We start from the raw sequence: 13,755 nt of genomic DNA on the forward strand, positions 1-13,755 counted from the left end.
TAGACCATGTACTGTATACCCAGCTGTACATGCTGGCTGGTATACGGTATAGACCATGTACTGTATACCCAGCTGTACATGCTGGCTGGTATACGGTATAGACCATGTACTGTATACCCAGCTGTACATGCTGGCTGGTATACGGTATAGACCATGTACTGTATACCCAGCTGTACATGCTGGCTGGTATACGGTATAGACCATGTACTGTATACCCAGCTGTACATGCTGGCTGGTATACGGTATAGACCATGTACTGTATACCCAGCTGTACATGCTGGCTGGTATACGGTATAGACCATGTACTGTATACCCAGCTGTACATGCTGGCTGGTATACGGTATAGACCATGTACTGTATACCCAGCTGTACATGCTGGCTGGTATACGGTATAGACCATGTACTGTATACCCAGCTGTACATGCTGGCTGGTATACGGTATAGACCATGTACTGTATACCCAGCTGTACATGCTGGCTGGTATACGGTATAGACCATGTACTGTATACCCAGCTGTACATGCTGGCTGGTATACGGTATAGACCATGTACTGTATACCCAGCTGTACATGCTGGCTGGTATACGGTATAGACCATGTACTGTATACCCAGCTGTACATGCTGGCTGGTATACGGTATAGACCATGTACTGTATACCCAGCTGTACATGCTGGCTGGTATACGGTATAGACCATGTACTGTATACCCAGCTGTACATGCTGGCTGGTATACGGTATAGACCATGTACTGTATACCCAGCTGTACATGCTGGCTGGTATACGGTATAGACCATGTACTGTATACCCAGCTGTACATGCTGGCTGGTATACGGTATAGACCATGTACTGTATACCCAGCTGTACATGCTGGCTGGTATACGGTATAGACCATGTACTGTATACCCAGCTGTACATGCTGGCTGGTATACGGTATAGACCATGTACTGTATACCCAGCTGTACATGCTGGCTGGTATACGGTATAGACCATGTACTGTATACCCAGCTGTACATGCTGGCTGGTATACGGTATAGACCATGTACTGTATACCCAGCTGTACATGCTGGCTGGTATACGGTATAGACCATGTACTGTATACCCAGCTGTACATGCTGGCTGGTATACGGTATAGACCATGTACTGTATACCCAGCTGTACATGCTGGCTGGTATACGGTATAGACCATGTACTGTATACCCAGCTGTACATGCTGGCTGGTATACGGTATAGACCATGTACTGTATACCCAGCTGTACATGCTGGCTGGTATACGGTATAGACCATGTACTGTATACCCAGCTGTACATGCTGGCTGGTATACGGTATAGACCATGTACTGTATACCCAGCTGTACATGCTGGCTGGTATACGGTATAGACCATGTACTGTATACCCAGCTGTACATGCTGGCTGGTATACGGTATAGACCATGTACTGTATACCCAGCTGTACATGCTGGCTGGTATACGGTATAGACCATGTACTGTATACCCAGCTGTACATGCTGGCTGATATACGGTATAGACCATGTACTGTATACCCAGCTGTACATGCTGGCTGGTATACGGTATATACCATGTACTTATACACAGGATGTCAGCTTATATTGGAAGCTCTTATTAGTGAACAGGATACAAAAAGCAGGAAATTCTATAACAACACTTTATAGACAGCTAGGTGTGTGTTTTGTCATCACTACATCACACAAACCTCTCCCTGCAATTCTGAGTTTGTAAACGTTGCAGAAATTGTACAGGAGCAACTTTGCAGACATTGCATAGTAGTGGATATTAGCAAAACCAACCTGTCAGACAAAATCCCAGGCTTAGCATGCAAAGCTACCTAACATGTGTACACTGGGGCGATAGGTCTGCACACTTGTGGCTGTACTCATGCATGCAGCACTGTTGTTCTTATTGTTGGGGGATTTCTGCAGGCTTGTGTCTTCTGCCAATCTGTCAGTGGTTGTTGTTATATAAAGAAACAATGTGTGTTTGCTATATTCTCTCTATTATAGCAGAATGCTAGCACTACCGCTGGCACCAGTAAACAGGATCAACAGTGGATTATTATTTTGATTTCATTGGATTGTAATTACAAAGACAGGTCAGTACATTGGTTAACATTTTGTGACTTTACATATACAATTGGTTAACTTGACATTTCATTGATTAATTTTGACCTTGTACATGTAACTTTAAAACAATTTTTGTATTTTTGTACTCCCACTTGCTGGCAACGTCTATCTGCCCGTTCTTTATCAACATTTAGTTGTCTGCAGCCCTCTTATCTAATTAAGTGTCCTACCACATTCCTTTACACTTCAAACATTTAGCATTCCTGGCGTCAATCTCTGGATCCCACATAAAAGTCAAGGTCATAGTTTCAAAGTCAAGGTCATAGCCGCAGAATCTTGGTAGGATGATAGGAACATTGTGTATTTGTCTTGTCTGCAAGTTAATTTAATTATGACCCAATGCAAGCTTTTCAACGTTTACATTCCTGATGTGACTCTCTTGAGACCATTTTAGGGTTAAGGTCATGCATTTAAGGTCAAGGTCACAGATACAGAAAAATGATAACATGTTAATGAGAAAATTAGATATTTGGTTTGTCAATTTTCAACCAAATTTGCTGAAACTTCACACAAGTAATTCCTGACAACTTCCAACACCATTTGAAGGTCAAGGTCATATGATCGTTGTATGACGATGCTCAAAACTGCCTTGTCCACTCTTTCCTCACTTAAGTTTCAACTGCACTGAAATATATATAGTTACCAATGTCTTGTAAGTAGGTGGTCACTATAACACATGACCATAGGAACCAGGACTCTGAGATCAGACAGTAAGGCTGGAAGGTAGGTAGGGTACCTGAATATACTGTAGCTAAGTCTGTTGACATACTGTCTAAACCATTGGACCCGTTACTACATCAGTCTTGGTGAAGTAGCTGACCAGTGGTATGGCCGAGCTGTCATTCCCACCACTACACCGCTTCTCATTTCCATTGAAAGCTCTGAGCCAGACTGTGTATTTGATCTTCAAAGAAAGATGTTTTATTCCAGCTGTTTTAGTCCAATATCTGTCTGTACTTCAGTGTAAGGCATCAGAAGTTATTTTTAGACTGAAGTTTTTCTACATTTCATCAAAGCCTAATAACCGTTATGATTTATCAGAGCGTAGGGCTTCACATAAATCTTGTGTTACCACAATTTCCACCCCATTTGTATGTCAGCCTCATAAAACTGGTGCTACCACAATTTCTACCCCATCTGTATGTCAGCCACAAAAATCTGGTGTTACCACAATTTCCACCCCATCTGTATGTCTGCCACAAAAATCTGGTGCTACCATAATTGCCAACCCATCTGTATGTCAACCACATAAATCAGTTGTTACCACAATTCCCACCCCATCTGTATGTCTGCCACAAAAATCTGGTGCTACCATAATTGCCAACCCATCTGTATGTCAACCACATAAATCTGGTGTTACCATAATTTCCAACCCATCTGTATGTTAGCCACATAAATCTGGTACTACCACAATTTCCACCCCATCTGTATGTCAGCCTCATAAATTTGGTGCTACCACAATTTCCACCCCATCTGTATGTCAGCCACAAAAATCTGGTGTTACCACAATTTTCACCCCATCTGTATGTCAGCCACAAAAATCTGGTGCTACCACAATTTCCAACCCATCTGTATGTCATCCACAAAAATCTGGTGCACCATAATTTCCAACCCATCTGTATGTCGGCCACATAAATATGGTGCTACAACAATTTCCACCCCATCTGTATGTTAGCCACATAAATCTGGTGCTACCATAATTGCCAACCCATCTGTATGTCAACCACATAAATCTGGTGTTACCATAATTTCCAACCCATCTGTATGTTAGCCACATAAATCTGGTACTACCACAATTTCCACCCCATCTGTATGTCAGCCACAAAAATCTGGTGCACCATAATTTCCAACCCATCTGTATGTCGGCCCCATAAATATGGTGCTACAACAATTTCCACCCCATCTGTATGTCAGCCACAAAAATCTGGTGCTACCACAATTTCCAACCCATCTGTATGTCATCCACAAAAATCTGGTGCACCATAATTTCCAACCCATCTGTATGTCGGCCCCATAAATCTGGTGCTACCACAATTTCCACCCCATCGGTATGTCGGCCACATAAATCTGGTGCTACCACAATTTCCAACCCATCTGTATGTCGGTCACAAAAATCTGGTGCTACCACAATTTCCATCCCATCTGTATGACCGCCACATAAATCTGGTGTTACCACAATTTCCACCCCATCTGTATGTCAGCCACAAAAATCTGGTGCTACCACAATTTCCACCCCATCGGTATGTCGGCCACATAAATCTGGTGCTACCACAATTTCCAACCCATCTGTATGTCGGTCACAAAAATCTGGTGCTACCACAATTTCCAACCCATCTGTATGTCGGACACATAAATCTAGTGCTACCACAATTTCCAACCCATCTGTATGTCGGTCACAAAAATCTGGTGCTACCACAATGTCCAACCCATCTGTATGTCGGACACATAAATCTAGTGCTACCACAATTTCCACCCCATCTGTATGTCAGCCACAAAAATCTGGTGGTACCATAATTTCCAGCCCATTTGTATGTCAGCCACATAAAGGCATTGAAAGCATTATAAGGAAATTTTATACTGACCAAATGTTGTACATTTTAGTGAAGTAAAATTTGTTTTATCGTTCACTTGTCATGATTTTCCTATTTATAATTGGCTGAATGAATTCCTCAGAATATAAATGGTCAAGGGCCATGCATATATATAGGCAGTGTTCGATATTTAGGTAACCGGTAATATTTCTCCTTTTCTACGTAGATTATACGAGTATTTTACATTGTTGGGTGTGTGAAAATCAGTTCATTGATTATCAGAACTTCCAACATTGATGGTTAATTGATTATCAGAACTTCCAACATTGATAGTTAATTGGTTATCAGAACTTCCAACATTGATGGTTAATTGATCTGTAAAGTTTGTGCCTAAATTAGGATTGTTGATATTGCATGTTCCATCCTTAAATAAACAATCAGTTCTGAAGTAGGTGTGTATATGTAGTGTGTATATGTACATGTAACACCACATATTGTAATTTGATTATTACACGTAGATTACCATTTTAACTCCATCATGTTGGCAGTACATACCGTCCTACACCACATGTATATATGTGTGAACTACATGGATGTTCATTCTCTGTTAAGTAATTAGACATGTGAGATATACATTATATCTGTTAAGTAATTAGACGTGTGAGATATACATTATATTCTGATTATAACCAACGAAGTGGTTGTTGTTACCATATTTTCTGTCAGAGATGCTGGAAGCTAGTCAAAATTTATTGTGATACTGGCTTCATACTAAGGCTAGTATTGTCTCCAGCAGTGTGGATAGATTTATTTCTCATTGTAGCCAAGGTCAAACATAAGGGTCCATTAAGCAGGGTCACTCTGGTCAAGGTCATTACACTAATTATATCTAAGAAAAGGTGACCTTGCTGTTTGACCTTGACAAGCGTTTTCGCACACGTATGAGATGAATGACCTTGACCAGAGTGACTGTGCTTAATGGACCCCTATGTTTGACCTTGGCTACAATGAGAAATAAATCTATCCACACTGCTGGAGACAATACAAGATTGAATCATTTAGTATCAAGCTTTGTCAGTAAAGTTTGTGACCTTGACGTCAGTATAGACGAGCTTCCCACCACAAGCTCAGTACTACCGGATGTATTACTGAATGATACCAAGTCATGCAGTCTACCGGATGTATTACTGAATGATACCAAGTCATGCAGTCTCAACTCCTTCCTTACTCTTAAGAAAATCCATCACTAAGTTTGAGTGTGAGATGTGAAATGTCAGCCTCGTGGGTTCGATATTTCAAGTCTTGCAGAATGATAATTATATAATAATATACATATAATATCTCATGCTGATTATCCAAGGACTGATGACAGAATGATAATTATATAATAATATACATATAATATCTCATGCTGATTGTCCAAGGACCGATGACAGAAAAATCTTTCATGAACAAAAATTGTGAAATGCTTTGTCCATTAGGGAGAAAGTGTGATCAGTTCCCTGCACATCAGCTTTTCCATACAACACAGGATATCCCTGTCTGGTACAGTGATCAATAGAGGACTTTGAGGATTTGACAATGAAGGTTATTGTGTCTGCAGCCAGATTACACGTGACGGATGGTAATACAATACCGCTGTCAGACATGCAGTGGCTATGTGTGACAGGTACACCACACTAGTGATGTCAGCTATCACACATGGCACCTGTTACGGGTTGTCAGGTGTCGCACGATAATCACATTTCAAACGTCTGAAGCTACTAAATAATTCCAGAACCAGGAATTGTGAACTGTTTTGATTTAGTGAGTTTCGTTATATATTATCTGGACGGAAAATCAAGACCTGACAAAAAACTGAATATTAGATAGTTGCCAGTTGTCAATATAATTCACTCCTGGCTTTATATTGGTGTGGTGGTATCGTGGAACAGTAATTATAAGGGATAATTGTTTAATTTTGGTTGAATTTCTGTCACTATTATTTGTTTTTGAAATTTTATCTGTTTATGAAGTTATTTCCACACTATTGTATTTGCCCCCTTTTGTTTCCTGCTACAGAGATGTGACCTATAAGGACCTAGCCAGGTATACTGACCTAGCTGATTTACATACATGGTATACTAAGCTTTGTATGACCTAGCTGATTTACATACATGGTATACCAAGCTTTGTATGACCTAGCTGATTTACGTACATGGTATACCAAGCTTTGTATGACCTAGCTGATTCACATACATGGTATACCAAGATTTGTACTGGTGTTTATCAGTGGTTCAGAGTACCGTATTTGACCACAAATAAGCCCCCACCCCTGGTGAAAAAAAATAGACCAGAAGTAGGAAGGGGGCTTAATTGCGAGTATCCCTCCTGTTCACAAATGTCAGCCATCTTGGATATACCATTGTTTTGATCTATGACCACACTTCATATCATGTACTTTCAGTTGTTCATGTAGTAACAACTAGCAGACAATATAACATGGTTACCAGGATACCTGCACTATGTACATGTAACTGTAGAATTATCCCGATTGAAGTTATACTGTACTTGTGTGGACAAGTAATCCAACGTAGGTAAAGTCCTTATGATTGTTTACTGGTGATAGAGGATGAGTTTGTTTGAGCTATAACCAGTTTCTCTTGTTTGCCACATTTTCGCAACAAAAATGTCTTCTAATCTTTACTATTCTTATCTGGAATGCAATTGATCTCTCCCTGGGGACCAGATTTAACCAAGGCTAGCACTACCACTGTCAGCTAAGCTTAGTAACCTAGGCTAGCACTACCACTGTCAGCAAAGCTTAGTAACCAAGGCTAGCACTACCACTGTCGGCTAAGCTTAGTAACCAAGGCTAGCACTACCACTGTCAGCGAAGCTTAGTAACCAAGGCTAGCACTACCACTGTCGGCTAAGCTTAATTAGTAACCAAGGCTAGCACTACCACCGTCAGCTAAGCTTAGTAAACAAGGCTAGCACTATCACTGTCAGCTAAGCTTAGTAAACAAGGCTAGCACTATCACTGTCAGCTAAGCTTAGTAAACAAGGCTAGCACTATCACTGTCAGCTAAGCTTAGTAAACAAGGCTAGCACTATCACTGTCAGCTAAGCTTAGTAAACAAGGCTAGCACTACCACTGTCTGCTAAGCTTAATTAGTAACCAAGGCTAGCACTATCACTATCAGCTAAGCTTAGTAAACAAGGCTAGCACCACCACTGTCGGCTAAGCTTAATTAGTAACCAAGGCTAGCACTACCACCGTCAGCTAAGCTTAGTAAACAAGGCTAGCACTACCCCTGTCAGCTAAGCTTAGTAACCAAGGCTAGCACTAGTACTACCACTGTCAGCTAAGCTTAGTAACCAAGGCTAGCACTAGTACTACCACTGTCAGCTAAGCTTAGTAACCAAGGCTAGCACTTCCACTGTCAGCTAAGCTTAGTAACCAAGGCTAGGGCTAGTACTACCACTGTCAGCTAAGCTTAGTAACCAAGGCTAGCCCTACCACTGTCGGCTAAGCTTAATTAGTAACCAAGGCTAGGACTACCACTGTCAGCTAAGCTTAGTAAACAAGGCTAACACTACCACTGTCAGCTAAACTTAGTAAACAAGGCTAGCACTACCACTGTCAGATAAGCTTAGTAAACAAGGCTAGCACTACCACTGTCTGCTAAGCTTAATTAGTAACCAAGGCTAGCACTATCACTATCAGCTAAGCTTATTAACAAGGCTAGCACTACCACTGTCGGCTAAGCTTAGTAACCAAGGCTAGCACTACCACTGTCGGCTAAGCTTAATTAGTAACCTGGAATGCAATTGATCTCTCCCTGGGGACCAGATTTAACCAAGGCTAGCACTACCACTGTCATCTAAGCTTAGTAACCAAGGCTAGCACTACCACTGTCGGCTAAGCTTAGTAACCAAGGCTAGCACTACCACTGTCAGCGAAGCTTAGTAACCAAGGCTAGCACTACCACTGTCGGCTAAGCTTAATTAGTAACCTGGAATGCAATTGATCTCTCCCTGGGGACCAGATTTAACCAAGGCTAGCACTACCACTGTCATCTAAGCTTAGTAAACAAGGCTAGCACTACCACTGTCAGCTAAGCTTAGTAAACAAGGCTAGCACTACCACTGTCAGCTAAGTTTAATTAGTAACCAAGGCTAGCACTATCACTATCAGCTAAGCTTAGTAAACAAGGCTAGCACTACCACTGTCGGCTAAGCTTAATTAGTAACCAAGGCTAGCACTACCACTGTCAGCTAAGCTTAGTAAACAAGGCTAGCACTACCACTGTCAGCTATGCTTAGTAACTAAGGCTAGCACTATCACTATCAGCTAAGCTTAGTAAACAAGGCTAGCACTACCACTGTCAGCTATGCTTAGTAACCAAGGCTAGCACTATCACTGTCAGCTAAGCTTAGTAAACAAGGCTAGCACTATCACTGTCAGCTAAGCTTAGATTGGTTTTGCTTATTAACTTTGAGTGTACATACCAGATTATGGTGTAGAATAAGTCTGAGAATTGAGGGGTTTTCTTTTGTGTCATCTGCCTAGGGGACATTACAGAAACTGGAATTAATTTGCTAACCCCATTGTAACCCTTGGGATCTATATCTTTCGTGACTTCTTCCTAAATGATCTTTCTTTTCATCAGTGTGTCTGCAGGCTGACGTCATATGACTGTAACTGATAATAATAATAGTTATAATGTACAGTACAACATTTGATATAGCGCCCTGTAATGTACAGTACAACATTTGATATAGCGCCCTATAATGTACAGTACAACATTTGATATAGCGCCCTATAATGTACAGTACAACATTTGATATAGCGTCCTATCTAGCTAGAATGAGCCACTCAAGACGCTTTACAGTACATAGACATACAATTCATACAATCAAAACGATTAGCATATACATTAATCAATATTGAGGAATTCGCAGGAGCTGCCTTATCAGGCGCTTGCTACTAGTCCTATGCCACCTGGCTAATATCTCCCTATGTGTGTGTGTTGGAGATGTATTGTGTTCTGTTTGTAGTGGAACCGTGCTTCTAATGGTATCATTTATAGTGCCTCCTCACTTGAATGCTACAGCACAGATACCGCAACATCCACCCCAGACCATTTTATAAGTCCACCTGGGTTGTTGGAGTTTGTGTGGGCAGGAGAAAAACACTTTTTCTGAATATTCCATGAATACGACGACTTTGGGGATCGAACCCAAACTGCCTGCGTGGAAGGCTGGAGTGTTAAATACTCGACCAATCCGCCATGCTGATGCAGGGATGTTAAAATAAAACAATCTTATGTAACAAGTGTGCCTTGGTATATATATAGTTTGTATGTGAGTTATGTAACAAGTGTGGCTTGATATATATATAGTTTGTATGTGAGTTATGTAACAAGTGTGGCTTGGTATACATATATAGTTTGTATGTGAGTTATAGTTGTATGCTGTGGTATTGTACATGTCTGGGTTGTTCATACATGTCTCCCTGTCATATGTGTAAATGACCGATATTTACCTGTCTGTGACCTCTGACGACTGCCTCAGGACAAAACCATATATATCCAACCTTCCCTACTCCTTGCTGACCAGGCTTAAAGCTTGTCATCGTACATCCAAGTCGGAGAATAATATCCATTGGCCTGGTGCAGCAGGACATATGGACTTTAAAGATTAGATATGTACTAATGTAGTGGTCAATTTACATAGACATATTACTCTACACGGCAGAAGTTTGAGTGGAACTCAGAGCAAGAAAGGAGTGTGAACAGTTATTGACCTAGTCATGTGGTTATAACGGCTGGGAACAGCTATGCTTGCTGTAGGTCAAGGTCAAGGTCAAGTGTTATAGTGTATATAAACATGTAGGTTTATTTTAGCTAGTACAGTTATATGTGTTGGCATCAGTTTACATGTCTGACCTAGAACTGCTTGAAAGTTAGAAACAGGAAGGAGAAAAGAAGATAGTGTTATTTAGGAACATGTGATTGAAATTGAAGATAGACTGTAGAAGAAAACACTAGTTTTGTGTGAGATATAAACTATTGTAGAACTTGGAGCACTGTAGTTTTGTGTGAGATATAAACTATTGTAGAACTTGGAGCACTGTAGTTTTGTGTGAGATGTATCGTGATGTGTGATTGGTCAGTCAGGCACTAGTTTTGTGTGAGATGTATTGTGATGTGTGATTGGTCAGTCAGGATCTCCTCCACATCATGTCTGTAAGCCACCCTTACTCTATAGAGGGGCTCCCTCCTCAAAACAGGAAAGTTATCTCATGGGAAGAAAAAGAACAACAGGAACTCTCAGTCGAACAGAAATGGAAGAAAACACATGTTGACCAACCAAAGGGCAGTAATGGAGAAAAGGTGATATTGTTTTACTGAGTAATAGTAATTTTACTTCTTCAAAAGTCAAGTTTTTATATATGGCTGTAGAGTCACCTACTGTCTGTTACTAGGGTCACCTACTGTCTGTTACTAGGGTCACATACTGTCTGTTACTAGTCTGTTACTAGGGACACCTACTGTCTGTTACTAAGGTCACCTACTGGCTGTTACTAGGGTCACCTGTCTGTTACTAGGGTCACCTACTGTCTTTTACTAGGGTCACCTACTGTCTGTTACTAGGATCACCCACTGTCTGTTACTAGGATCACCTACTGTCTGTTACTAAGGTGGCACCTACTGTCTGTTACTAGGCACCCACTGTCTAAACTAGGGTCACCTACTGTCTGTTACTAGGGTCACCTACTGTCTGTTACTAGGATCACCCACTGTCTGTTACTAGGATCACCTACTGTCTGTTACTAAGGTCACCTACTGTCTGTTACTAGGGGCACCTACTGTCTGTTACTAGGGTCACCTACTGTCTGTTACTAAGGTCACCTACTGCCTGTACTAGGGTCACCTACTGTCTGTTACTTAGGTCACCTACTGTCTGTTACTAAGGTCACCCACTGTCTGTACTAGGGTCACCTACTGTCTGTTACTTAGGTCACCTACTGTCTGTTACTAAGGTCACCCACTGTCTACTAGGGTCACCTACTGTCTGTTACTAGTGTCACCTACTGTCTGTTACTAGGATCACCCACTGTCTGGTACTAAGGTCACCTACTGTCTGTTACTAAGGTCGCCCACTGTCTACTAGGGTCACCTACTGTCGGTTACTAGGGTCACCTACTGTCTGTTACTAGGATCACCCACTGTCTGTTACTAAGGTCCCCTACTGTCTGTTACTAGGGTCACCTACTGTCTTTTACTAAGGTCACCTACTGTCTGTTACTAGGGTCACCTACTGTCTGTTACGAGGATCACCCACTGTCTGTTACTAAGGTCCCCTACTGTCTGTTACTAGGGTCACCTACTGTCTGTTACTAAGGTCACCTACTGTCTGTTACTAGGGTCACCTACTTTGTCTTGTATTCAAGTCAAGTTTGTAGTCAATAGGTTGTTTGATGATAAACTTGGCTTCTCATTCAAAACTTTACGAAACATTTGTATGTGCCACTCAGCCCATCACCTGTTGTGTATGCAGTGTTTAGCTGAAATGAGATTGTGTTATGTATTTTAAGAAAACTTGACTGATATATGAGAAGACCTCAGGATCAACAGTGGTTTTATCTATTATAGAGATATCTGACTGTAGCTGTTTATCGCTGCTAAAGTGCAACATAGATCAGGTTGTTAAATACCTGTTAGTGACGTAGAAATTATATCTCACTGTAGATGTTGATGTCATCTGGTGATGTCAAACCATGACCTTTGACATACACTGATTCTGCATTCTTGTGGTTTTTGATGCCATTCTTCTGAATAACCAAGAGGCCTAGAACAATGATGATATATGGCCAGGTACCTGGGTCAAAGTGATATAAAGTTTCCTCAAATAAATGACCTTGACCTACATTCAAGGTCACAGGGTTCAAAATTGTAAAAACCTTAAAACAACTAATCAGGAGGTCCAGAATACTGATCCATACTTGGCCAGTAAGTAAATTGCATCAAGTAATAGAAAGTTTCTTCAAATAAATGACCTTCATCTACGGTAAACCTCCGGTCAGTTAGAATAGGCGGATAGTTCAAACACACTTTTTAAACAATAAAAATAATAATTTTCTGTCTAGTGATAGTTCAAACCCTGCTTACACACGTTTCGGATTGTTCGAACACACAATTTGAGTACTGAAATTACGTAATTATTGATCGAGGTTGGCTATCGGCTATGCAATAATAGCCTCACGAAACTCACTTAAACTTGATCTATTTGTGCATCGACAGAGTTTAATTACTGAATTACAGGTAGTACTCATGTGCGACCATTGTTGTCATCAATGTCGGACAATTTGTACACTTATTAGCCACATGTTACCGATGATTGAGTTTCTTTCTTGTAAACATGTGCACATGCCAGTCAAACATCTTCTGGCCTCGACCATGTATAATATCCTAACAGTACAAGGAGCGCGGAATGTTACCGTCACATCGCTGACAGAACCGTGTATAATATCCTAACAGTACATGGAGCGCGGAATGTTACTGTCACATCGCTGACAGAACCCATGTATAATATCCTAACAGTACACAGATTTATTATTTAATTGATATATATTACCTATGCATGTGCCAAAACAAAAATATCTGACCAGGTGGTCGATCAAACTATTAATCCGTAATTGCAGTTTCAATCCACCCTCCGCATTCTGTTGCATGTTGGGATAGTAGTTTGAAAATGGTGGTCGATCAAACTATTAATCCGTAATTGCAGTTTCAATCCACCCTCCGCATTCTGATCAGTACAACTGACCTTTTGTCAATACATCTACTGCTTTGCGGCCTACATACTTGTCTCTGTTTTGCAATTGAACTTAGTAATTGATTATTTATATGTAAGTAAATGTAAGAAAGATATATATATACCATTATTCATCTCCTGATTTGCAATATTTATTTAATTTTGTTCGAACTTACCGGAGGTTTACCATACTTTCAAGATCCCAGGGCTCAAATTTGTAAATATCTTTTAAACAACTTCTTTTGCAATACCAGGAGGCTCTGGGTGATGATATGTGACCAGTA

General features: G+C 40.8%; 2 protein-coding genes across 7 annotated transcripts in view; one reads left to right on the forward strand and one right to left on the reverse strand.

Annotated features, from left to right (window-relative positions):
• The window catches only part of LOC110466023, a 30,245-nt gene extending 19,761 nt beyond the window's left edge, over positions 1–10,484 (reverse strand). The window contains exon 1 of the mRNA XM_021522272.1: positions 10,197–10,484. Within this exon, the coding sequence (XP_021377947.1) occupies positions 10,197–10,337 (141 nt within the window). The 5' untranslated portion in view covers positions 10,338–10,484. The remainder of the gene's footprint in view (positions 1–10,196) is intronic.
• Positions 1–13,755, forward strand: part of LOC110466024 (pyruvate kinase PKM-like) — a 47,493-nt gene that overhangs the window by 15,928 nt on the left and 17,810 nt on the right. The window contains exon 1 of one of the 6 annotated variants that reach the window (XM_021522278.1): positions 1,728–2,104. The exons of 4 other annotated variants lie outside the window; for them this stretch is intronic. Coding sequence is in view for 1 of the 2 variants with exons in the window: in XM_021522273.1 (XP_021377948.1) it covers positions 10,894–11,046 (153 nt within the window). In the remaining variant the exon portion in view is untranslated. Of the gene's footprint in view, positions 1–1,727; positions 2,105–10,878; positions 11,047–13,755 lie in introns of those variants that run through there. One more of the 6 variants, XM_021522273.1, reaches the window with a different exon arrangement.

This window comes from Mizuhopecten yessoensis, unplaced genomic scaffold (assembly GCF_002113885.1).
Source record: "Mizuhopecten yessoensis strain PY_sf001 unplaced genomic scaffold, ASM211388v2 scaffold11113, whole genome shotgun sequence".
Classification (NCBI taxonomy): Eukaryota; Metazoa; Mollusca; class Bivalvia; order Pectinida; family Pectinidae; genus Mizuhopecten; species Mizuhopecten yessoensis.